Source organism: Typopeltis vanoorti, chromosome 12 (genome assembly GCF_054136105.1).
Source record: "Typopeltis vanoorti isolate ZY-2024b chromosome 12, IOZ_Tvanoo_1.0, whole genome shotgun sequence".
NCBI lineage: Eukaryota > Metazoa > Arthropoda > Arachnida > Uropygi > Thelyphonidae > Typopeltis > Typopeltis vanoorti.
Genome location: NC_143560.1, coordinates 28,209,150 through 28,235,356, shown reverse-complemented (window position 1 = coordinate 28,235,356; position 26,207 = coordinate 28,209,150). Strand labels below are relative to the sequence as shown.

General features: G+C 35.6%; 1 protein-coding gene across 1 annotated transcript in view; it reads right to left on the bottom strand.

Moving 5' to 3' along the window:
* The window catches only part of LOC150100648 (plexin-A4-like), a 707,214-nt gene that overhangs the window by 409,228 nt on the left and 271,779 nt on the right, over positions 1–26,207 (bottom strand). The window contains 2 exon segments of the mRNA XM_090401991.1: positions 1,428–1,542; positions 5,016–5,109. Of these exon segments, the coding sequence (XP_090258117.1) occupies positions 1,428–1,542; positions 5,016–5,109 (209 nt within the window).

Genomic DNA, 26,207 nt, shown 5'->3' with positions numbered 1-26,207 from the left:
GAAGACGTCTTGTTTTCATCTATATTCCCTCAATCATCCTTTTGGGTGAGATATATAGACAACACCTTTTCAATCTGACCTCATAACAGAGATTCCTCACCCTTCTTTTTAGCCAGAATCAATTCCTTACATCCTCGTATTAAGTTTATCATGGAAATTGAAAAAGACAACAAATTATCCTTTTTAGATGTCCTCATCTGTTCACCTTCAGGTATTCTAACAACAACAGTTTACAGAAAACCAACTTTCACTGGACGTTATATTCTGAAACAATCTGCTCATCCTCCTTATCAAAAAACAGAAATCATAAAATGTTTAATGCGATGAGCTAGAACTAATTGTTCAACTCCTCATGAATTACAGAAAGAACTTTCAACTATCAAACATCATATGAAATTAAATGGCTTCTCCGAAAAAAGTACACAACATCTGTTTGATTCCTACAATCCAATCGAGAACAACAGAGATTCAATAAGTCGAGTTCCAATTCCATATATTTACAGGATTTCAGAACCAATTTCAAGAATTCTGAAGAAATATGATTTAACCACCTTACCGGCCGTTACGGATCAAATATGCATCCGCATACGCTTCGTATCCATCATATATTTCATTGTTATAACAATGGTATTACAATTTTAATAAGCACTTCGCATCCATGATAACATGAACGTCTATAGACGTCTTGGCCGGTAGCGTGGTTAACAGACACTTATATACCTATTAACAAAATATCCACCTATTTCCCCTCTTCTAAAGATAAACTTTCAACTATATCTCTGCTGGTGTGTATCAAGGTCCTTGTAACTGCAATCCGTCCTACTTTGGACAAACAGGATGCGCTATAGAAAAAAGAATTCAAGAACGTCAATCATACATTCAGCACAACAAATCCGATAAGTCTGGATTGGCTCAGCACGGAATAGAGACAAGTCACAACATCCTTTGATCCAAGACTCGCCTTCTACACAGATGTCGCTATAAATTTGAATGCCTATTTAAAGAGAGTGCTGAGGCCTTACTTCAACGCCCTAACTTGAATCGAAATGAATGTATATCCTTATCAAATTACATTAGTGTAATGATATTTATAAATTAAGATTATTATATTAAATTGTGAATAATTTAATCTATAATTTAATCATCACTCTGATGAAATTTTTCCTCTCTTTAATGCTTAGCAATGTAACATCACGTGGCTCATTCTACTTTTGAATGATCAATTGTTGGTATTCCATCTTGTTAAAAACTGTTCCTATATAGAAACTGAAGACAGTCTGTTATTTTCAGACTGAAATATTTGGCAAATATTAAAATATTCTTGGTAAACATGTGTATAATTCATAATCATAATGTCACAAGTTTCCCTAAAGAGCAAAATATCATTAACAAATTCAGTTCAATTCTTTAAAAATAATAAAACTTACTGATATGCCTGTTACCAAGATGTCATTCCTACAATTTTCTCCAGTATCATGAGTACAACGATGTCCACCAACACACCAGTCACATGGAAATGGACTAGAAACGCATTGGGTACAGCTAAGACAATAAATAAGAAAGCTAATTGGTGAACATTTCATTAAAAAGGTGGCACTTATTGCATGATATTAATATCATATACATTATATATATTATTGCTATCAGTTCTCATCTCTGAGTAATGATAAAAGACAGATTAATTCATTAGCACTCATCCCCATGCATACAGATCGCAATTTTTTTTTAAATCAGCTAACTCATCTTGTTTTCAGAACACTGGTAATTAACTCAGTTTTTCTTAAAGAAGGTTTAGAAAATTACTCTCCTCCCAACTGACTTTTGAATTCATTCTTTTAAACTTAAAATCCTTCACAATCAGGAAGTCCTTATTTCAAACACCTGATTCCTGCATACCAATGCAATGCTCATAAAAAGCGAACCTATATAATCTAAGGTGATAGCTTGCCATGACTGTAGAATAGAATTTTACGTTGCTTGATATAGTGTTGAGAGTTAGAAGTATTTCTGTGCTAAGCGAAGTGTTTTTTCTTATGGAAGGATATTTAAATGTTATCTGCAATTTCTGATGGCACAGTCTAAATAAAAATAAATTTTCAGAAATCAATATTGAAAAATACGCTTGCTGTTATAACAAGGGAATTCGGCTCTTGCCCGAGGCAACTTCCCAAGTTATAAAATTACATGCATGTGAATAACATAGGTACAACCCCGAGAAAGGGGGGGGGGGATTAAAGTTGAATGAAAGGATTAAATATAAGTGACTAAATCAAGCAACAGATAAAACAACTCGGGGTTACGACTAAGAATTAATAAATGAGATAAGTAAAGTAAAAGAAGAGAAAGTATTGGAATCGTGTTTTGAATAAAGAACATAATAATAATAAAATTCAAATATATAATTTTACAATGGCACAAACGACACAATTTTACATTACCATTATCATCTCTGATACTTTTTACAGTACTCTTTCCTCTATGTGTAAGCAAGTTTTTTTTTCAAAAGCCTCCAGAACTTGCCACCTTCCTGATATTTATTTTCAATGTTCATACCAAAGTCTTCCCCATGACATTTGTTTAGCTAGTTTTACACAGTGCTTTGATTTCTAACATTTTTCTCTGTATTCTTTAAGAGCACGAGCTGACTTACTTTCGTGAACTTTTGAAATGCTTTATTCTTTTTCTTTACTGCCTCTAACTTGCAACATGATTTTTCTGTCCTTGCAGATAACCTCACCAGATGCCTCTCTGGCTGAATCAGTCAATGTTTTCTTCAGGGTTTATGACTGAATCTCCAAGATTTGGTTCTTGTTTCAAAGTTTTTAATTTTTTCTTGAATAATGTTTGTGTATTTGAGTCTACAGTTCACTTCTGAAAGTTGTTCAAGTTTGATTCATCTTAAAACTTTCTTACAGACTCTTCTTTTCAATAAGAAATTCAATTTTATCCTACTCAAAACTAAATGATGATCACTTCCAATTTCAAATCCTCTGTATACTTGTGCCCTGAAATATTTGTATATATTAGCATATGCCACTTACTAAAATCCTCATAATACACTAAATATGTGCAGTCTATACTATCAAAATCAAAAATAACCTGAAAACTTCAGCAGTCAGTCAACTTTATAACTGGTCACTTTGATTACAAATAAGGAGACAAGTGATAAACAACAATTTGCATTTGTCAATCTGAGGGGAGAGAGAATGAGTGACACAGCTGGTGTGAATGTCAGCTTCCTAAGTGGGGAAAAACCCAATGATATATAGTTCTCTTATGAAAATTATGTTTGGTGTTGAAGACTATAGCCATGCCTTCCTCTCCCTAGTCATTAATTTTTAGTAAGGAAATACCACGAGTAGACATATTACTAACTATTATAGTAACGGAATTAACTCACGTAAATTATTCTTTATTCGTAGAATTTTCACCTAAGTATCACAGGCATCATCAGTACAGCTACTAGGCTAATTAAACAATAATTGTTATATTCAAAGCGCCACCTAAGTAGCTAAGGTTAAATTTCCTAAATAATGTGTGTGTATACAATTATATGTTAGGAAAGATTTGCTACTTTATAAAGTACTATCTCCCACAAAGGGAAAGATGTAGACCATCGGATCTGTTTAGGTTAGGGGAGTGAAGTAATGTTTCACATGTTTCTTTGTATAGCCGTTCCATTAGGAACCGACTTTTGTCTTGTTCCACTTAACTCTATGTCTGGTGTTGATGGCATGTTCTGCAGTTCCAGACTGTTCAGGTTCAAGGTCGTACATCCAGTACCTTGAACCCGAACAGTCTGGAATTGCAGAACATGCCATCAACACCAGACATAGAGTTAAGTGGAACAAGACAAAAGTCATTCACAAAAGTCGGTTCCTAATGGAACAGCTATACAAAGAAACATTACTTAACTCCCCTAACCTAAACAGATCCGATGGTCTACGTCTTTCCCCCTTGTGGGAGATAGTACTTTATAAAGCAGCAAATCTTTCCTAACATAATTGTATACACATATATATATTTATATATATATAAAAAAATAATAATAATTAAATATTATAATTATATAATTAAATAATTATTTAATAATTAAATTTAACCTTAGCTACTTAGGTGGCGCTTTGTGAATATAACAGTTATTGTTTAATTAGCTTTGTACCTATACTGATGATGCCTGTGATACTCAGGTGAAAATTCTACGAATAAAGAATAATTTACGTGAGTTAATTCTGTTATTATAATAGTTAGTAACTAATCATTAATGTTGTGAGTATAACATATAAGAATCTTGTTTGTAACCTGTTTTAATCTCTCTAATTGTTCTGTCAGTTCCTCTTCTTTTCTGTTGATACCTTTTACATTTATGGTACCCACCTTGAACTTTGATGTTGAGGTGAGTGTATTCCAGTAGCTATTTGCTGTTCACTCTGGTTTCCTGATGAAATTTGCAAGGCATCATTTTACTGAGCAATGCCTCAAGCTAGTATGACTTTTCATCTTGTACCCTCACTGTTATCATGTTTAAGCTAATACAGAATTCAGTTTGAGTAGCTAAACCCCAGTCCATCTGAATCCAGGTAGATACTAGTAATGGGGCACCATGAGAAATTGACCAGGTTAGAAGCCCTGTAGGTTTTCTGGATTCCTTAAAAGGCTATTTAGAGATTTCCCTCCCAATTATCTAACTTTGACCATTAATTTATTCATTTACAATTTATGGAAAAAATTATAAAAAATAAATAACTTTTCAGTATGATGACTGATTATGAATAACATTCTACATATACACAATATAAGTAATGAAGTTTTTCCCATAGATAATACCTGACCTGTGTAACTTGAATAGATAATATTCAAGTTATACAGGTCAATTAAAAAATGAGCTATAACTACTATTTACAAAGGCTGAAAGTTTAACTTATTTCTTTAATCCTATAATTCATAAAAATTCTATGATTCTTAAAAAATTAAAAGAAAACTGATTCAACTCATTACAAAAAATATATACTTACGATGTGTAAGTGCTACAATCATAGAAGGTAAAATTTGTTGCCACGAAGTCTGGTCCTACCTTCATTCTCACCGATAATTTAGCAGTAAAATGATCTGCAAAAATCAGACTATGAACCTCCTATGATCCATTATAATAAATTAAAATAAATTCACATATTAATCAGAGCATTTGGGATTAATTATTAACTTTCCTAAGTTTTGCTACTCACATACAAATGGTTATAATTAACTACATACTAAGAAAAAGGATACCCACTACAATGCAGTGAAAGTTTACACATGATAAGAGGCATGCTAGGCTAACATTCACATAAATGACTATCTTTTTATTTTTTTTAAATCTGATAATAAATCATGAGAGGAGAAAATTCCATCAATGGTGTTAGCTACATAAATTAACAACATAAGACTATCAGTGTGCAGGAGAAAACAACGGTAGTCCAGTTTTCAATTAAGACTTTTTTCTTAGTACAGATTAGTCCATCAACTCGCAAATGTTTAATTAACACGTTGACCGCCGTAATGTTAAAAAATTGTGATCCCAGGGCAAACTTCTTTTTGTTTTACAATTTGCTGAAGGTAACATAAAATAATCATATTTTATGATTTTTTTATCTATTTCATGCAGCTAAATAGATTTGTTAAGTGCGAGTCACATGTGTACCACCTGAGAAGAATTTTTTTACTGATTAGGCTGAGCAGTGTACATGCGATTCGCGCTTCACACAGGGTCAAACTTGCATATCTATAATGCGTATGAACAGCTATATGCATTCAGTATTTTGTCCGGTGGAATAAATTTGTTATAGTGATAAATATTGTTATAAATTGCCCTAATATGGGAGACTATAAAAAAGAGCAACGTCATTTAGAAGCCTCGATAAATGAAGTTCTATCTGATGACGAACCATACGAATATCTGTCAGAAAGTTACAACAGAAGTGATCTTAGTTCTGTGTCTTCAGATTCTGATTCTCTCATTGCTAGAAAGAGAATAAAAGTACAGGTGATAATCTAAAACATTTTCAGTTTGTGGATAATAATTTTGAAAAAAAACAAAATGTTATTGAAGAATTGCATGATAAACAGCCTGTAGACTTCTTTTTTATGTTTGTTCATGAAGGGCTGCTGGACCTAATGGTGCAAGAAACTAACAGATATGCTCTTCAAAAACTCAGTAATTTTTACCAATATTACCAATGACATATATTATAAATAAATATTTAGCACCATTGTTATTGGTTTATTCAACATTAGAAATTGGCCTAAATCAGGTAAAAATAAAACCCCTATAATAGGCCACCTGTTGTACATGTAATTGAAATTCTACTGCGCTAACTATATAAACCTGTTTACCAGGCTCCATATTTCAATTACCCATAAGCATTTCATTTAGATATGAATCACGGGTGAACTACGCAGCCTGAAAGAAAAATCTTTATGCGAATCAAATATGATTCATGCAACGAATTGAAAAAATGTAGTGTGAATCATATTTGATTCATATAGCAGTCAACGTGTTAACAAAATGAATAGGAAATTTGTACAACAGCATATCAGAAGTATATAAAGCAATAACATCAATATTTAGGCAGAATTAAAAAAAAAAATGAAGCCAGTTAAATTACTTGAAGCAAATTTCATCTACATTTTCTTAATGTTTTCTACAATTACTGTACATTCCTGGCATTTATTGAAAACATTTTATGTTATTTAGATAAAACACTATTAACTGAAAACAGTTTAACTTGAAACAAGCATTTCACTTATAATATCATAAAAAGACCAGATTTGTAATAACCAGTTACCGATTATTGAAACCGTATTCTGATATCCTAAGATATAATTCCTAATCAACTTTGAAGATCTATTCCCAATTTCTGTGATTCGGTGAAGATTAAGGCTTAATCAGTTCCGATTTTGGTTTGAAATTTGGTGATAAACTGATGTTTTCCACCAACAGAGATAGATCATCCCTAACTTGGAACCTTAACGACTGCCAAATTATTTAATATAGCAACAATTTGTCTCCACTTTTATTACATCATTAGGTAAATGTTGTCCCTCAAGGCATTTCCTCTTCTGAGTCTTACACACTTACAAGACAATTTATTACATTCCTCCACCAAATGGATCACAGACAATTATTGCAGAGGAGCTGGTTACATTTAATTTGTTTTTATTAATCTTATCCCTTCTTATATATTTACAAAAACTTCTGGATTAACATTAGGCATTCTGAGTTGGCTGCAATTGAAATTTTGTTTTACAATCTTCATGTAACTTCGGATTATGAAATTTAGAATGTTTAGAGATAAACACTAAGACAAATTATGCAAGATGTTGATTAATAATAATAATAAGGCTGGTGGAATGAATAGGGGTCACTGACATCAGAGGCTGGGTGTATGGTGGAGTAGGATGAAGGCAAATGAGGGCGACTAGTGGATTGCCCCAGGGCTCTGTACTAGTCACTACTCTTTCGTTTGTATATTAATAGTATAGTGGAAGAGGTAAGGGGGGGAATATTCAGTTGTTTGCTCATGATGCAAAACTGGGGAGGGCAAAGGTTGATAAAGCGATATAGATATCCTACAGGATGATTCAAATAAATTGGCAGTGTGAGCAAAGGAAAATGGTTGTCATTTTAATGTTGCAAAATCTAAGGTAATGAATGCACTTTGGGATGAAAAGATTACATACTTTGTATAATACTGATGGCACTGAATTAGAGAAACTGGTGAGACTAGGGATCTTGGGGTGATAGTGGATAGAGATCTGAAGTTCAGAGGGCATGTTGCAAAGTTCTCAAAATAGCTCAGAGGATCACTTGGATGTTGAACAAAATGACAAAGATAGGAAGGTTATTATCCTTCTTTATAAGGTTATGATTTGGCAACATCTTGACTACTGTGCATAGATTTGGTCACCTGGGTTTCTTGGAGATCAGGAGGTGGTGGAATGATTCCGAGATGAGTGATTAAACTGGTGACAGGTCTGTGGAATGATAGGTCAGAGGAGAGGGAACATGACAGAGACTTATTAGATTGACGCAAGAAATATTTCAATACACAAGTAGTAGGGTGAGCATACTGGGTCACTCCTGGAAGTTGTGTAAATGTGGTAAGTAAGGGTGTGCAGACTAGGCTGTGTTTGGAGAGTGGTTTATTTATTTATCATATGGCATGTACACATGGTTAAAAGACAATAAGATAAAATATGCATGATTATAGATAAGATACACATATATGATAATATAAATAAAAAATAAAACACCTACATACAAGCAAATACAAACATGAAATTTATGACAAACATAAGACAGAAGATTAATCATATTTTAACATTTAGGTTTTTAATCCAATTGATCGCCTCTAGGGGTAGGTCAAGGATATCCTTAAAGTCACCTGGATATGCCGTCAGATCACATTCCTGTACTATATGGTGAATGGTTTGTGTCTCGGCTCCACGGGGACAGTGGGGATTTGGTATCATACCCCACTTTGAAAGTAAGTCTCCACATACACCATGGCCTGTATGAATCCTGTTATCCATCGTCCTCCTGGGCAGGTTAAATCCAGATGATTTTTGGAAGATGTTTATGTAATTACGAACTTCAGGTGATACTGTTTGGGACCACAGTACATCCCACCTACTCCATAGTGTCATTCTGGCTAAGAATGATTACGGACGGTTTTTATAGCAAGTCTTCTGGATTTTAGTCTATTAGATAAAGCATCTGGAATAAATTCATGTATTGGGAGGTTTTGGTTATTTAAAATTCTTTTATATTCACTAAGCAAGGCTTCCTGTTGTTGCAGTTCCGGAGGAGCAATATGGCTCCAAGTGTAGAGCCACTGTAGGGGTGTACTCCTAATGCAACCCGTTATTAAACGCAGAGTGGAGTTAAGTTGAGCAGCTAGTTTATTGACATGGTAACTATTGAGGCAGACAAGAGCACCATACTCTGCTGTACTGCAAACTAGACTAGACCCATGGCAGTGCACCACAGAGTTTTGGCACTTGAGCCCCATATAGTACCACAAAGCTTCTGAACTATGTTATTTCTGGCACAAACTTTAGCAGCGATATTAATCATATGCTGTTTATATGACAGAGTTCGATCCAGTTATTCCCAGATATTTAGGTGTCGGATTAAATGAAATTAATGTTCCATCAGCATATACCTCTGGTTTTTGATTTACAAGTCTGTTATTGAGGTGAAAACAAGAACATTTGGTTTTACCAGAATTTGGTGTTAATTTCCATTTTTTATAGAATTGCCATAAAGCTGACAGATCATTTATCAATATTTCTTCAGTTCTTTTTATAGACTCGTCGCTGATCGCCAAAGCTAGATCATCTGCATAAGCAAACTTCCTGCTGGCTGTTTCAGGAATTCTGTGATGTAAAGGCTAAAAAGCAGTGGTGCGAGCACTGAGCCCTGAAGCAATCTATTCTTAAGCACTCTCTGTTTACTGATGCTTCTTCCGGTGACTATCCTGAAATATCGATTACATAGTAATTTGTTTAGGAGATGATCCAATATTTACATGGGATGACCTAAAGAAATTTAGGTATGAGTCCCTCCCTCCAAACAGTATCATAAGCTGCTGTTAAGTCAATAAAGACTGCAGTAGTCTTCAGGCATCTTTGAAATCCTGCTTCAATGCAAGTTGTTAAGCTGAGAACTTGATCTGTGCAGCTGCAATCTCTTTTGAACTCTGCAGCTGCAATCTCTTTTGAACTCTGCTTGTTCTATTGGAACACTTTCCAAAATTTTCTCACTGATCCAATTCAATATTAGTCTCACCAGCAATTTGTAAGTTGCACTTAAAAGGGCTATGGGGAAATAGCTTTCAGTTCTGTCTGCTGGCTTACCTGGTTTTAACACAGCAATGATTTTTGTCCTTTTAAATTCTTTAGGAATGCAGCCACTTTCAAATATATCGTTAAAGAACTTAGCCAGCCACAATCTTGCATAAGGTCCAAAGTGAATCAGGAATTCATTATGAATATTGTCAAATCCAGGAGCCTTCCCCATTATGATATTTTGAAACGCGATATTTCCTCATGGGAAAAAGGCAAACAGAATTGTTGATCTTTTGAGTTACAAACCTCATAGCCTTTAGTTCACATTTTATCTCTTTAATATGTTCTTTATCTATCGGAGCTCTAGAAAGAGAAACAATAAGAGCAGCTATCTGATTTGGATCAACAAAACGAGATTTCTTTGGTACAGAGGGGTTTGAACTAAGCTTTTTAAGTAGCGACCAGGCTTTTCTACTAGAGTTTGAAATTTATGTTTTTAGTTATTTGAATCCACTTTTCCCTATGAGCAGTGTTGAGACTATGGAGCAGTTCTTCTCCTATCTTGGGATCCTTACTTTCAAGGAATTTCCGATACATGGATTCGCTTTCATTGGTCCATCCAAGCATGTATTCTTTTTGGTAACCTTGAGGAATGTGCATTTTTTCCACCATTATAACTACTCCAGTGAACCGTGTACCGTTTTTGTAAGTTGAGGGAATTCTTCTAAGGTGCGCGTCTAGATCCGCAGTGAAGCTTTCCCAGCCAGCTTTTTGGAAATTCCATCTTGGTCTAGGAAATGGTGTTATCACTGGAATTGGGCTCCTAATTCCATAAAGATGGGATGGTGCTGGCTATTTGGAAAAACCTCAAGAATACGTCTGAAAGTCTATTGAGTGGTGAACAAGTGGAATGGGCTGCCTGAAGGAGTAGTGCTCCAACAGTGAACAAGTTTAAGGAGAGATAAGGTAGGTGCTGTGTGAATAATAGTGCATCTCCCACAATGAGTCTCAACTCCATGAATATACCCACATAATAATAATAATAAATATTTTGCATTAGTGTCACTCACTTCCATTAAACAATGTGTACTAGTTAATTCTTAATCCTCAGGCTACTTCATCTCTTCTCATAACTTTTGTTACATCCAATATATAACTCATCAAGCTGAATGTCTAAATGTTCCTGTATAAAAGTTATTATTTAACATTCTTTAATTCTATTTATTTCAATTATATCTTTAATTTAAAATAATTATTCACAGAGAGCAATGATTTCTTCTTGGCATGGCTTTTCTCATAACTATCAGCTTATTTTTAATGGTTTGGAATATTTCTCTATCAAAAGATTGGATTGAACTAAGCTTTTTAAGTAGCGACCAGGCTTTTCTACATCATCATCAAATTCCTGCAATGGGATGTACAGGATATGATAGCACTACATGAAAAAAAATTACATCATTACTAACTTCCTATCTACAATTTTCCACCAAATCAGTCTGTTACTTGTCAAGACTCCAACATTATCAGATCATATATTTCTATTGTCTAAGGCACTTTGTACCACATCAATCCACCTATATGTTGGTGGTCTTCCCCTGGGTCGTTTTGCTGCCAACCTGGCAGAGAACACTTGTTTTGCTAATCTTTCCTCGCCCATTCTGTTTAAGTGACCATACCACCTGAGATTAGCTCTGCTAACGCATTCCTGGATGCTGACACTAGAGTTGGAAATTTATGTTTTCAGTTATTTGAATTATTTGCTTATAAATGAGGGTGAAAAATAATCTTTGTAATATTAACATAAATGTATATGAGGAATTATTTATTTTACTCATAAACACCTCTCATCCTGAGATGACATGGCTAAAAGCTTATTAAATTCATATGCCATGTGTTAAAAGAATCATTTTTTATTTGCTTCATTTCATTTGAAATGTTTTGAAATGTTTCAAAGCATTTCAATGATTTATTTTCACATCTCTTAATTTTGCTGCATTTTATGGATGTAATGCAACTCAAAAACAAAACTTACATGTAAAGGGATAATTACAAATAAATATACTCCAGTTATAAATGCCACACTGAAGTGCAGCTTTCATAATTTCTGTGATACTTTGATAATAGGTTTATTAAAAATGAAGCAAATAAAAAAAAAGATTCTTTTAACACATGGCATATGAATTTAATAAGCTTTTAACCATGTCAACTCAGGACGAAAGGTATTTATGAGCAAAAGAAATAATTCCTCATATACATTTATGTTAATATTACAAAGATTATTCTTCACATTCATTTATAAGCAAATAAAATATGTGCATTATGTACATACATACATACACTATCATCATCAAATTCCTGACATGTACCCTCAAGGGGGTGTACAGTATATGATAGTACTAGATGAAAAACCTACATCACCACTAACTTCCTATCTACAATTTTCCTCCAAATCAATCTGTTACCTGATAAGACTCCAACATTATCAGATGTTATATTTCTGTCTTCTAAGGCACTTTTTACTGTATTAATCCACCTATATCTTGGTCTTCCTGTGGGTTTTTCCTGCCAACCTGGCAGAGAACACTTGTTTTGCTAATCTTTCCTTTACAATTCAGTTCAAGACCATACCATCTGAGATTAGCTCTGCTAACACATTCCTGGACGCTAACAAAGTCAAGTTCTTTCCTAATATCCTCATTTTTAATATGATATGAGTTTGGTCTGAAAAGTTCTCAGCCTCAACCATAGATGGCAACACTATCAACAAGATCTTTTTTTTTTCAAAATTGGTACATATGTCATAAGCATCCATGTGAAATTGTGTAAGTCATTTCTATCAAGCAGTTTGTTTTATACAGCTGTCTGAAGCAAAAGTGTCTGTATCCCTTGAAATGGATAAAATTTAGTATCACGCAGTTATAAAAATCTTTGTAGAAGAAGGTTTAATGCCAAAAGAAATTCATTCCAAATTCATATAAGTTTATTGGCACTCTTCTCCTTTGTTTTTGACAATTAAAATGTGCTGCCAAGTTTAAACGTGGCAGTACCAGCCTTGAAGATTTTCCACGTGAAGGACGTCCAAAAAGTGTAACACCACCAGAAATCATTGATCAAGTGCACGACATGGTATTGGTGACCAGTGGGTCAAAGTGAATGAAACTGCTCAGATTAGGCATTTCAAAAGAACGTGTAGGATATATTTTGCATGAAGAATTGCAAATGAAAAAGCTTTGTGCAAGATGGGTGCCGTGCTTGTTCACAGCAGATCAAAAACACACTTGTATGAAAATCTCTAAACAGTGCTTGGAGTGTTTTAACAAGAATAAAACTGATGTGTGTTGATTTATTGCTATGGATGAGACTTGAATTTACCATTAGCCACCAGAATCCAAACAGCAGTCAAAACAGTGGACAGAAGCCAGTTGTTCAGTGCCAAAGACAAAGTCGTTTCCATCAGCAGGAAAGGTCATGGCATCGGTGTTTTGGGGTAGTAAAGGCATTTTGTTTATTATCTTGAAAAGGGTAAAACAATAACCGCCAAATATTATTCCAATCTTTTAACTGGACTAGATGAAAAAATTCGCCTGAAAAGACCTGGTTTACAGAAGAAAAAAATCATCTTTCATCAGGACAATGCACCTGCCCACAAAGTGTTTTGGCAATGGAAAAATAAGGGATCTGCACTATGAATTGTTGGAACATCCACCCATATTCTCCAGATTTGGCTCCCTCTGACTTCTATCTCATCGCAAAACAAATTCTTCCTTGCTGGTCAGCATTTTTCTGCAAATCAAGAGGTGATTGCAGTTGCAGGGGTATTTTGCAGATCTTACTGAGAACTACTACAGGGATGGGATAATGGTGCTGGAATAAATGTGTTAGTCTTATGGGAGATGTTGAGTATTTTTGGGGGGTTGTAGCCATTGGCTGAGAACGTGTTAAGGATGTGATTTAGTTCAGTGGTTAGGGTTATTTGAACAGATTACTTTAGCCCTGTTGTGTGTGGGTGTGTGTGTGTGGGGGGGGAATTGTTGGTGAATGTACCCGCATGGGTGGGTTTTCTATAAACTGAGAAAACCAAGGTTCCATCAGGCTGGAGGGTCATTAGTGTGTCTAAGAAAGGGAGGCTGTTGCTATCCTCTTTTTCCAAGGTGAACTTGATTCTGAGGGTGTTGGTTGCTTAAGTGTTTTAAGAAGGAGAGGAGTATATCTGAGCCATGTGGCCAAATAGCGAACACATCATCAACATAGCAAAGCCATATAGTAGGTTTCTGTGGGGCAGAGTTTAAGGCTTTCTCTTCAAAAGTCTCCATAAAGAAGTTGGCCAGGGGTGGGGAGAGTGGTGAACCCATGGCTGTCCCCGCTATCTGTTTGTAAAATATTCCCTGCCAAACAAAATAGCCTGAGTTCATTGTGAACCAAAATAGGGCTTGCAGACCATGCTCCAGATACTCGCCACAGAATACGTTGGAAGAAAGCCACAGTAATACACCCCAGCAAGTCTAAATTTGAAGGACAATTTATAGAATCAGCCTCAGCCTTAAAAAACATGCCAAACCTCAACAAATTTGGATGCATGAGACTGCCCCAAATTTGGGAGATGTACATCATGAGAACATCAGCCCAACGGCCAAGAATACCTAATATAGCCTGCTAAGGGGGCACCATCAGGACTTTAGGAAAAACAGTAATCTTCTCTCTTCGGCCTCATTTGCTGTATTAGTGCCTGCGTGCACATGTCTTAGCCTTAAGTTCCCATAAAGATGGTAACGTGACGTTGCCGAAATATAGGAAGTATATATTAAAGTTTAGTTTATATTCCAGTTTACATTGTGAATTCATTAAGTAATTTAATAATCATGTACAGCCAACGTATAAGCCTTTCTACAAGAATTTTTGGCTAAGTCAAGCTGCTAGTGTCAAAAACTCCTTCCCCTTTGCATGTAAATGGCATTCATTTACATGCATCTTAACCTTTCTTCGGGCCCACAATTACCTTTGTGTAATGTAATTACCGATCCATTTGGATTTGAAAGAAGGAAAAATTATATCTTCATTTCTGTACTCACTCATTTTGGAGGCTAGACACATACCTGATTGTATTCCCCTAATACCTCTAGGTCCTCTGGTTTGGTCCTTCCAACCTTTCATTGAAGAGAACTTTCTCCAAACTCCAAAATGTTTCAAATGCTGCTCTGTTAGTCATGTACAGGTTTTATTTGTCCATCAACTCACTCCATAGATCCACATACTGCACACCATTCCTTCTACACAACGTTCTCACTTATTTGCATATCACGACCCTTCCCAAAATTCAGTCCTATCATACCACAATTGAGCAAACTCACAATTTTTACTTTATCACTCTTCTTTCTCACTTCTTCCAGAAACTAGTCTTTTTTCATTGCATATTTCTTACCTTTCAAACCAAACTCCTTGTACTTTTCCTCTTCCTCTGCAAACTAACAGCTTTACCAACATCACTGATCCTTTCACATAGGAAACATGCTTTCAACACATTCCCATCAAGGTACACCTCTTGACATAGAATTTCCACTATATGAAGGAAAGTGGCATTAATCATAAAATACCCTCTCCTTACTCCTAGTTTCTCATTCATTCATACTCTTTCCATTCACTTCTTTCATTCTCATTCTTACTGTATTACAAGTCAAGCTGTATGAGCTTACATTTTGTCCTGTGAAGGAATCCACATAAGTTCACTATTTCTCTCCTCAATGTCCTCTCATCAATCCACATTACCTTTAATTAGCTTCTTTCATATTCTTTTTCATATTTTGTCCACTATCACACTGCCCCACCCCAAAAAAAGAAAAAGTTAAAAAACACTAGAAAATTTTCCAAAATACTCTTCCTAATTAAAATTCATTTTTTATTTATGTTGTGTCATATCTTCTATTTCTATAGTACTTATGAATTAGGGGTCACATAAGGTAAGAGAACTCTATAGCAGTGTTTCTCAACCTATGGTCTGCAACAATGGGACAGGTAGTCCACAGGCTTAAATTAACCAAATAAATCTATATATTTTAATTATCCAAACAAAACAAATTAAAATGGAATAAGTAAAAATTATTAAAATAAAATGAATACTTAAAAAAAAAAAAAAAAAAAAAAAAAAAAAAAAAAAAAAAAAAAAGTTCATTCCATGAACATTCTGCTACTATTTTAATTTGTAGTGGCAGAATGACCAGTAATAAAAGAGGGGTGAAGTGAAAAACAATATGGTTTTATTGCTTCCACCTTCACTTGCTGTTCTGTCAGATTTGAAGTGAACATGCGTTGTCCATATGACCACATTTCAACCAATTGTTGTTTATTGATTTTTATTGTTGAAGGTTTTCCTCCTTCAACCAAAGCTCAATAAATCTACAGAAGTGTTAAGTAATACTTAGACAAAATGTGTTGTGAGTTAACTCCAGTATTTATATATTTTTCGGAAATCGCACGAAAAGCAAGTTGACAATTGAGTTGAAATGCTAACTCTCTTAAACCGAATTCCAATAATATGTGAAACTGCCATAACAGCATTCACTATATATATATATATCTTAGTTTTAACATTTACGAATTTTTAACACTTTCGGTTGAATTTTATTGCTGCCGAGCGAACTCACACAATCTAATTAATAACAATAGTTTTTAGTCAGATACTGTGTTTTCCGGTGCAACATATGGTTTTGCTTGAGTCTATATATACAGCATAGTTTCTGTATGAGGGGGCATGTGGTTTATCAATTAGTGTAGTTTTTATCCCAGTTGTCTCTAATTGCACTATTTGTTGAGAAATATACACAGACTGCTTATTCCTGGGGTGCTTAAGGGTCAAAGCTGTATAACTGAGAGGAGACCACCACATAGCCTTTAAAGGAATGCAGAGAACGACCAGGGCTTCTGACCTAATGTATAATCCTCACCTTCTCATGGTGCACCCTGTTGGGTATCTACTTTGATACTGAACGAACGAGGATGGGCTGGCAATTTGGGATTAAGCCGACCAAATTGTATTCTTATTGGTTAAACCAAAATAAAAAATGATGGTACAACATGACAAAATTTCATGCTGGCTGGGGCGTCGTCCGGTTAAACAAGGCCCCCGTTGTTTTCACCAGGGAACCAGGGCGAACAGCAAAAAGTCAACTACTGGAACAAATCTGAAAACAAACCCCAACTCAACATCACCAGAGTTAAAGATCGGTACGATCAACGTAAGAAGCCTGAATGGCAAAGAAATGGAGCTAGCTGAGGAATTAGATAAGTACCAGATCGACATAATAGGGGTGACTGAAACAAAAAAGACCAAAACTGGTGAGATCTTTCTGAGCAATAAATACAAAATGTTATATTCAGGCAATGACAATCAAGGAAAAGGAGGAGTAGCCATAGTATTCAACACAAAATATGAGGCTAATCTTCTTGAATGGCAGTCAGTCTCAAGTAGAGTAATGTGGACAAATATGAGAATGGGGAACTGGACAATGAGACTAATTTGTGCCTATGGTCCCACAGAAGTGGAGGAATTTTTTCCTCCACTTCTACCTTAGTAGACGCTTTAGAAAAAGCAACTGACACAATGAAAAAGGAAAAGTTGGTCCTTTTTGGGGATCTAAATAGCAGAGTAGGAAATGATTGTGAGACATATAAAAATATTTTGGGAAAATTTGGAGAAAAGAGCAAAGCTAATAATAATGGCAAATATCTGTTGGATTTCTGCTCAGGACATGGACTGGTTATTACTAACACCATGTTCCAACATAAAAATGTGCACAAATTCACATGGAGAGAAGAGGCTAGGAATAAGAAAAGTCTCATTGACTATGTTATTGTTGATAGTGATGTTTTCTCCCTGGTGCAGGACACCAGAGTGTACAGAGGATTTGAAATTGAAAGCAATCACTATTTAGTCTTGACCAGGATAAAACTGAATTCATATTGAAATGAATAACATGTAAGAAAGTTTTAAAGTGAATAAAAGTTGAGCAGCTCTCAGATGTGAACTGTAGACTAAAATACAGAAAGATAATTGAAAAGAAAATGAAAGAGTTTGAGAACAGGAATCAAACCTAGGAGATTCAGTGGCAAACTCTGAAGAAAACATTGATTGATTCTGCCAGAGAGGCATGTGGTGAGGTTGTGTGCAAGGATAAAAAAATCAGAACTCTCTGGTGGACACAGGAAGTTAAAGAAGCAGTGAAGGAAAAGAAGAAAGCTTATCAAAAGTTCCTGGCAAATAAGTCAGCTTTTACTCTTACAGAATACAGACACAAATGTAAGAAAGCTAAACAGTATATAAAACTAGCTAAACAAAGTAATGGGAGGACTTTGGCAAGAATATAGAAAATAAATATCAAGAAGGTGGCAAAATATTCTGGAGGTTGTTGAAGCTTAGGAATGGAGGAAAGAGTGCTGTAAAAGGAATTAGAGATGATAAAGGTGACATGAAAACAGGAGAAAAAGATATCCTTGACGTATGGAGTAATTACTTTGAATAATTACTAAATGAAACAAGCAGTGATGACAGCACAGTGGTAAAAAACACTGACCAGGCATGCAGTCAGGAATACATATCCATACTTGAAGTAGAAAAGCCATCAAAGGCTTGAAATGTGGAAAGGCAGCAGGAGTAGATGATATTCGACCAGAAATGCTGAAGCATGGTGGTATAAAAGTCTTACAGTGGCTGCACTGCATAGTTCAGAAAGCCTGGACTGAGGGACGAATTCCCGATGATTGGAGTAGAGCTCTCATAGTACCCATATATAAAAAGGGAAATAAAACTGAATGTGAGAATTACAGAGGTATTTCCCTACTGAGTGTACCTGGCACGATCTATGCAAGTATACTTGAGAAACGGTCAAGAAGAATTGCAGAAGAAAAGCTTGGTGAAGAACAAGCTGGATTCAGACCAAATAGAGGCTGTCAGGATCAGATCTTTACTTTACGACAAATAGTTGAGAAAGCATGGGAATATAACAAAGATCTGTATTTAAGTTTTGTCGATTTGGAAAAGGCATATGACAAGGTGCCAAGAGAGAAGCTATTCAATACGCTGCAGTTATATGGTGTCAATGTGGCATTCTATCAAGCAATACTTAGTCTTTATTTGAGTTGTAAGTCAGCAGTTAGAATTGAAGGAAGTACAGGAAGATGGTTTAATGTTAAATCTGGTGTGAGACAAGGATGTACATTATCCCCTCTGTTATTCATTATCTAGATGGATCACATGAAGGAAAATGGTATTAAACATGATATCAGAATTGGAGATGTTAATGTCAGCTCTTTGCTTTATGCAGGTGATGTTATACTTATCAATAAATCCACTACGAGTCTGCAAGATTCCTTGACTAAATTGAATAACTGTTGTAATAGATATGGTATGAAGGTCGGTAATAAAAAGACAAAGACAATGAAAACAGAATCATTGAAAATGTCAACTGTGTTGTGAATGGAGAACCTGTGGAACAAGTAAAACATTTTAGCTACTTAGGCACAATTTTTACTGAAGATGGTAAACTAAATATAGAAATAGACAACAGAATCAGCAAAGCTGGTATCGTGGGAAGTCAATTGAATAAATTCATATGGAATAAGAGAGAAATTAGTCGGAACACTAAATTAGCCGTATACAAGACAGTGTTCAAACCAGTTTTAACTTATGGATCTGAGAGCTGGGTCAGAAGTAAAACACTTGACCGAAGACTAGAGACCGCAGATATGAGAGTCCTGAGAAAGATTAGAGGCGTGAACAGATGGCATCAATGGCAATATCATATTAAAAATGAAGATATTAGGAAAGAACTTGACATTGTCAGCATCCAGGAATGCGTTAGCAGAGCTAATCTCAGGTGGTATGGTCACTTAAATAGAATGGGAGAGGAAAGATTAGCAAAACAAGTGTTCTCTGCCAGGTTGGCAGGAAAACGACCCAGAGGATGACCAAGATAAAGGTGGATTAATACGGTACAAAGTGCCTTAAACGATAGAAATATAAGATCTGATAATGTTAGAGTCTTGACAAGTAACAGACTGATTTGGAGGAAAATTGTAGGTAGGAAGTTAGTAATGATGTAATTTTTTTCATGTAGTACTATCATATCCTGTACACCCCTTGAGGGTACATGGTAGGAATTTGATGATGCTTATACCTTATTCACTGACATAATAAAAGTACTTGTTTTTCTTGCCTCTGCAATATAGTGGCTATTGGGGGAGGGTGTGCTGTTTACCACAGGAGTAAGTAACCATTGCCCTGCTCTGAACGTGTTTCAGCTTTTTTCATTTGTGAGGTATATGCAAAACTTTTTAATTTATTTTTTTCGAAAAGTAAAATCAGGGGTGAGAGTTATATGTGAGCAAGTATGGTATTTCAATTATGGATAAGTACATTGGTACCTTCTTTAAACGGAAAAATATCTCGGATGACAGCGATAATACAAAATGAGTTTGTAATGACAGTTTGTGTGTAGTTTCTGAAGAGAAAGAGGTCTGTAAAGAATTCACAGAATTCCCATCAGTTGCAATGCGATAATATTAATATGCTGAATGAAAGGGAAGATTTGCTGATTTGCTGGACACTCGACCAATGGATCGCATTTAAAGTAAATATGGTTGGTTATTTTGTAGGAACATTTTTCTGTTTTGTGACTTTTCTCCCTTTACGGTAATTATGCCTACATTATTGTGTTATTATTCAACAATTGTTTACAGGTTTGAATGTGCATATAAAGTCAATATCAAAAGTAGCCTGATTACGAACACAAGATGAAAGTGACGGGGAGGTTTGGAGCTTGCCCGGATAGTATTCAAAAGGTAAATACAATTGGTTATTTTGTATAGTTAGGGCCCCAAAACTTATCAGTTTAGAATTTAACCACTGGGAAAGAGTTTGTGTCCACCTCAAAACTCTGAAACAGAATTTGGAAACATTTTACGAATAACTTTTTATAAGAAATTTCTGTGATTTCACAATCCATTTCAGGCTTGCAGTCACGAGAACGACCTTTCGTTATCGAAAAAAGAGCAGCTAATTGAGTTTTCAAGTGACAGTGGGCTTAAAATGCAATTCCGTGATTGTGGTTTGGCTTGATTCTGGATCTCGCCTTCAGTGAGAAGTGAATTTCCAGAATTATTTGAAAAAGTCGAAAATAGTCGTGCAGTTTTCTACAACCTCTTTGCGAGAAACGATTTTCATCGCTCCTTCAAATAAAAACAAAATACAGAATTCGTCTTAGTGTGTGTGCCGATCTTCGACTGAAGTTGACCAATATTGAGCCAGATATCCAGCAACCCTGCAAGGTTGAGAAGCTCATCCATCTCATTAAAAGTAAATAGTAACACAATTATATCATTCTATTTATTTGTTTAATAAAAATTAAAACTTTGTTTTAATTTTTATCCACAAAATTTAATTTTTTATCTATATATCCAGCCTGGTTGGCCAACTCTCCCGCCAAAAGGCCGTGAGTTCAAATCCTGCCGTGGGCATGGATGTTTGTGATTGTCTGTGAAAATACTAGTGGCAGTGGTCGGCGGTAGAGAGCGTTGGTGTAGATGATGAATTTAGTTGTGGTTTGTGAAGACGGAGAATTGTAGAGTAGGTGCCCTTCCTCGATATGTCTTTGGACTACCTGGAGATGTTATGTAATAATAATATCGACAAACTTTATATGTTCATTGTGCATCACATAGTTTGAATTTGGCACTTGGAAATGCAACATCTGTGACAAATAAGAAATTGCATTGGCATAATTGAAAAGTTACACAATTTCTTCAACCCCTAAAAGACAGGACGTCCTTGTTGTTTATAATATCTTTATTTAGCTTGCAAAAAATATTTGTGTGCACCTTACCATTGTCTAAAATAATGCAAAAATCTGACAGTGACGTCTTAATTGCCCTAAATTTTGTTGATGATGTGGCTCAATTAAATACCGTTTGTGAAACACCAGATTCTTCATTTAAAGATAATTACGATGAAGCATGTATAAAAGCCAATAATTTTAATATTGACATTAAAAAGTCAAGGACCTCATCAAAACAAACATTAAGGTCCAATGTTCCAGACGATTCTGTAGAAGAGTATTTCAGGAGAACTATTTCATCCCATTTATTGACCAAATATTGACTCAACTTCATGAACGTTTCACTCGGCACCGCAACATTTTGAAATATATTTTCTCTCTTCTACCAAATGGAAAAGATGCTCCAACAGCAAGTGCAATGGAAGATTCTCGTCAATTGTGTGAATTTTATGCTGGTGATTTGCCTTATACAAATTCAGCAATTTTGAATGCCGAATTCAAGTTGTGGTATAAGAAATTTGAAAAACCGTTTGCAATAGATCCATGCAAAAATGCCGTTGATGCAGTTTCAAAGTGTGACAAAATGATATATCCTAACATCTATAACTTATTAAAAATATTTGCAACGCTTCCAGTAACAACATGCATCAGTGAAAGGTCATTTTCTAACTTACGCCTTTTAAAAACCTATTTAAGATCTACCATGACACAATCACGATTGAACAGACTGGCTTTGCTATATACACACACACAGAGAGAGATTAATGTAACCACGACTGAAATAATTCAAGAGCTTTGTAAAAAGAAAGGAAAACCGGATTTTATTCTTTAAATAAATTTTTATAATAATTACCTAATGAATTTTATTGAACGAATAAAATTTAACGAATTTTAGTTGAATGGATAAAAATATTTTTAATGCAAATTCATTGTACTAAAAATATTTTTATCCGTTCAATTCCCCCCCCCCCCCCCCCACACACACCAAGATTAAATCCTGGGTGCACTACTGGCCACATCAGTAAGAAATCTGTCAGAGACATTTCAACCCTCCTCAAGTTGCCCAAGTCAACAGCTGGTGATGTGACTGAAGTGGAAACACGAAGGCACAACCACAATAAAACCATGGTTGGGTAGGCTGCATTTAATGACAGACAGGGACCATCGAGCATTGAAGGTGGTTTGTGGAAATTGCCAGACATTGAGTTCAAACAATGAAACATTCACCTGGGAGTGCAGTGCTACTAGCTGTCCAGCAGCACCATGACCATGTATCGAGAGTTAAGAGGAATGGGATTCCATGGTCGAGCATCTGCCCATAAACCAAACATTTCTCCTGTGAATGCTAAGCACTGCTTGCAGTGGTGTAAAGAGCGATGCCACTGGACAACTGGAAATGTGTGATTTGAAGTGATGAATCATGCTTAACCATGTGACAGTCTGATGGGAGGGTCTGGGTGTGGTGAATGCCCGGAGAAAGATTCCTGCAATTGTGTGTGTGTAGTGCCAACAGTGAAATTTGGAGGCAGCAGCGTTACAGTGTGGGGGTGTTTTTCATAGAATGGACTGGGCCCCTTTCATAACACTACAATGAAATCCAAATTCCGAAGGGTACAAGGGCATTTTGACCTATTGCGTAGTGTCCGGTGGAAGATCAATTCGGTGATGACTATTGTCTGTATCAGCATGACAATTCCTACTTGCCATAAAGCAAGATCTGTGAGGGAATGGTTTATAGACAATAACATTCCAGAAATGGACTGGCCGGCCCAGAGTCCTGATCTGACCCCATAAAACACCTTTGGGATGCATTAGAATGCCGACTTCACTCCAGACCCCAATGACCCACATCACGAACTGCTCTGGCTACAGCTCTTCAGAAAGAATGGGTTGCCATTCCTCCAGAGACGTTCCAACACCTGGTAGAAAGCCTCCACAGCAGAGTTAGAGCTGTCATAGAAGCAAAGGATGGGGACCCATCCCGTATTAATGTCCACTACTGGAAAGTGTCACAGGAAAAGTCCAATTACAGTTTTGAGTAGGTGTCCAACTTTTGATCGATACTGTATATACAGACATTTTTTTGCTGTTGCTTCTACCCATAAAAGGTTATTTGCAACCTATAGTACATTTTGTACCATAGGTGAGCTAAGGATTTTTTCTATTTCTTATCAATTTATTTATATATATATATATATATATATATATATATAGAAAGTATTTTACCTTGGACATAAAAAATATTTAAAGATACCAAGCTATTTTAAACCTGGTTTTACTCCATTTCCCAAGTAAGCAAACAGACAAACAAGTCAGGTTTGCGCCTGCAAGTATTGCAAGTCTAGCTGACCCTGCACGTAGTGCAAGACCAAGGCAACTCATGGTAAAAGTAGAATAAGCTCTGATCACTTATCTTAATATTTACCCTTAATGCAAAGCACATCTCCTGGAAGAGATGTATGATGCTTTGTATTAAAGGCAAGGGGTCACTACCCAGACTGGTTTCGACCAGTATTGAGGTCTCATCAGTGGGAGCCAGGCTAGAAATACCAAGATTTTAATAATACAGAGCTTATAAGTATTTTACCAGAACAAGTCACCATAAGGTGTTTTAACCTAATTAAATAAAAATATCAGGCTAGACTTGCAACACTTGCAGGTGCAAACTTGACTTGTTTGTCTGTTTGCTTACTTAGGAAATGGAGTAAAACCAGGTTTAAAATAGCTTGGTATCTTTAACATTTATTATACCCAAGGTAAAATACTTTTTACATTTATATCTCCTCCTGAGATTTTTATTTAATAAGGTTAAAACACCTTATGGCAACTTGTTCTGGTAAAATACTTATAAGCTCTGTATTACTAAAATCTTGGTATTTCTCGCCTGGCTTCCACTGATGAGACCTCAATAAAGGTCGAAACCAGTCTGGGTAGTGGCCCCTTGCCTTTAATACAAAGCATCATACATCTCCTCCAGGAGATGTGCATTGCATTAAGGGTAAATATTAAGATAAGTGATCAGAGCTTATTCTACTTTTACCATGAGTTGCCTTAGTCTTGCACTACGTGCAGGGTCAGCTAGACTTGCAATACTTGCAGGCACAAACCTGACTTGTTTGTCTGTTTGCTTACTTGGGAAATGGAGTAAAACCAGGTTTAAAATGGCTTGGTATCTTTAACACACACACACACACACACACACACACACACACACACACACACACACACACACACACACACACACACACAGTAACACCCTGTTTAACGCTGATTCGTTATAACACGGCTTTTTTCCCAACTCTAAAAAAGGGCTAAATATTCCATGATTCGATATAATGCAGTTCTACTCAAAGCCTAAAAAAGTGCTAAATTTCTGGCGATTCCATTTATTGCTGTATTTCTCTTGATTTGTATATAATACAATTATTATATACCAATCAACAAAAGGTTAAAACAAAACTGATAAGAAAATGCATTTCACTCGACATTAAAATGCAGGTGCTGAGGCAAATAGAAAAAGGTGAACATCAAGTTGACATTGGAGCCGCCTTAAATTTGACTACTTCTAATATATCAATGATTTTAAAAAATAAGGACAATATTAAGTGTTCAGCAATCACAATGTCTTCCACAACAAAGGTAACCTGATCCAGAAACAATGCTTTAGAGGAAATGGAGAAATGTCTTTCCATTTTAATTGATGATGAAACTGAACACTATATGCCATCAAGTCAGACAGTAATCATGGAAAAGGCTAGAAGTATTTTTAATCATATTCAAAAACAAAGAGAGGATACGAGCAAAAATTATGCAGCTAGAAGAGGTTGATTTGATAGATTTAAAAATAGAAGCAACCTCTACAACATTCGAATCACCGGAGAAGCATTGAGTGCAGACAGATACTGAAGCTACTTCAGCCTTTCCATCAACTTTAAGAGCCATTATTAAAGAAGGAAATTCTGAGCAGTAACGGCAATGATGGTTTCAAATTCAAACCGTCGCTTCTGTATCATACATTCCAAAACACCAAGAGCCATGAAAGGAAAGTTAATATAAAAATAACTGAAAATTAAAGTAAAACTTGTTTATTCTTGGCCACGTGTTCCCCTATCCCTATGTGTTAAAATGATCTGTTTATGTAGTTTCGTTTAGCGCTTTTTATTCTAGGAACGCATCCAGAGCATTAATCAGGGTATTCCCGTATGTATGGTATGCATGCATGAATATAATATTCATCCAAGCTTGATTTGCTTCCTCAGCCTCAAGTAAAAGGCTGGTTATATTCCACTAATTCAAGCCCTACCCAAGGGCCTATGAGTTGTGGAAATACCTTCTGAATATGAATGCTGTGCCAAAGAAAGCCCTTTTGTAGCTGCCCAGGTTTTAATCTAACTCAACTGCTTCTAGATGTTTTTTCAATGTTTTGGGGATGGTGCCTAAAGCACCTATTATTATGGGAACAACTTTCATTTTCTTTTGCCAAATTTGTTCAACTTGCAACTCACGATACTTTGTAATTTTTTTCAGTTTCTTCGTCAATTCAGCTATTTCCTGGTA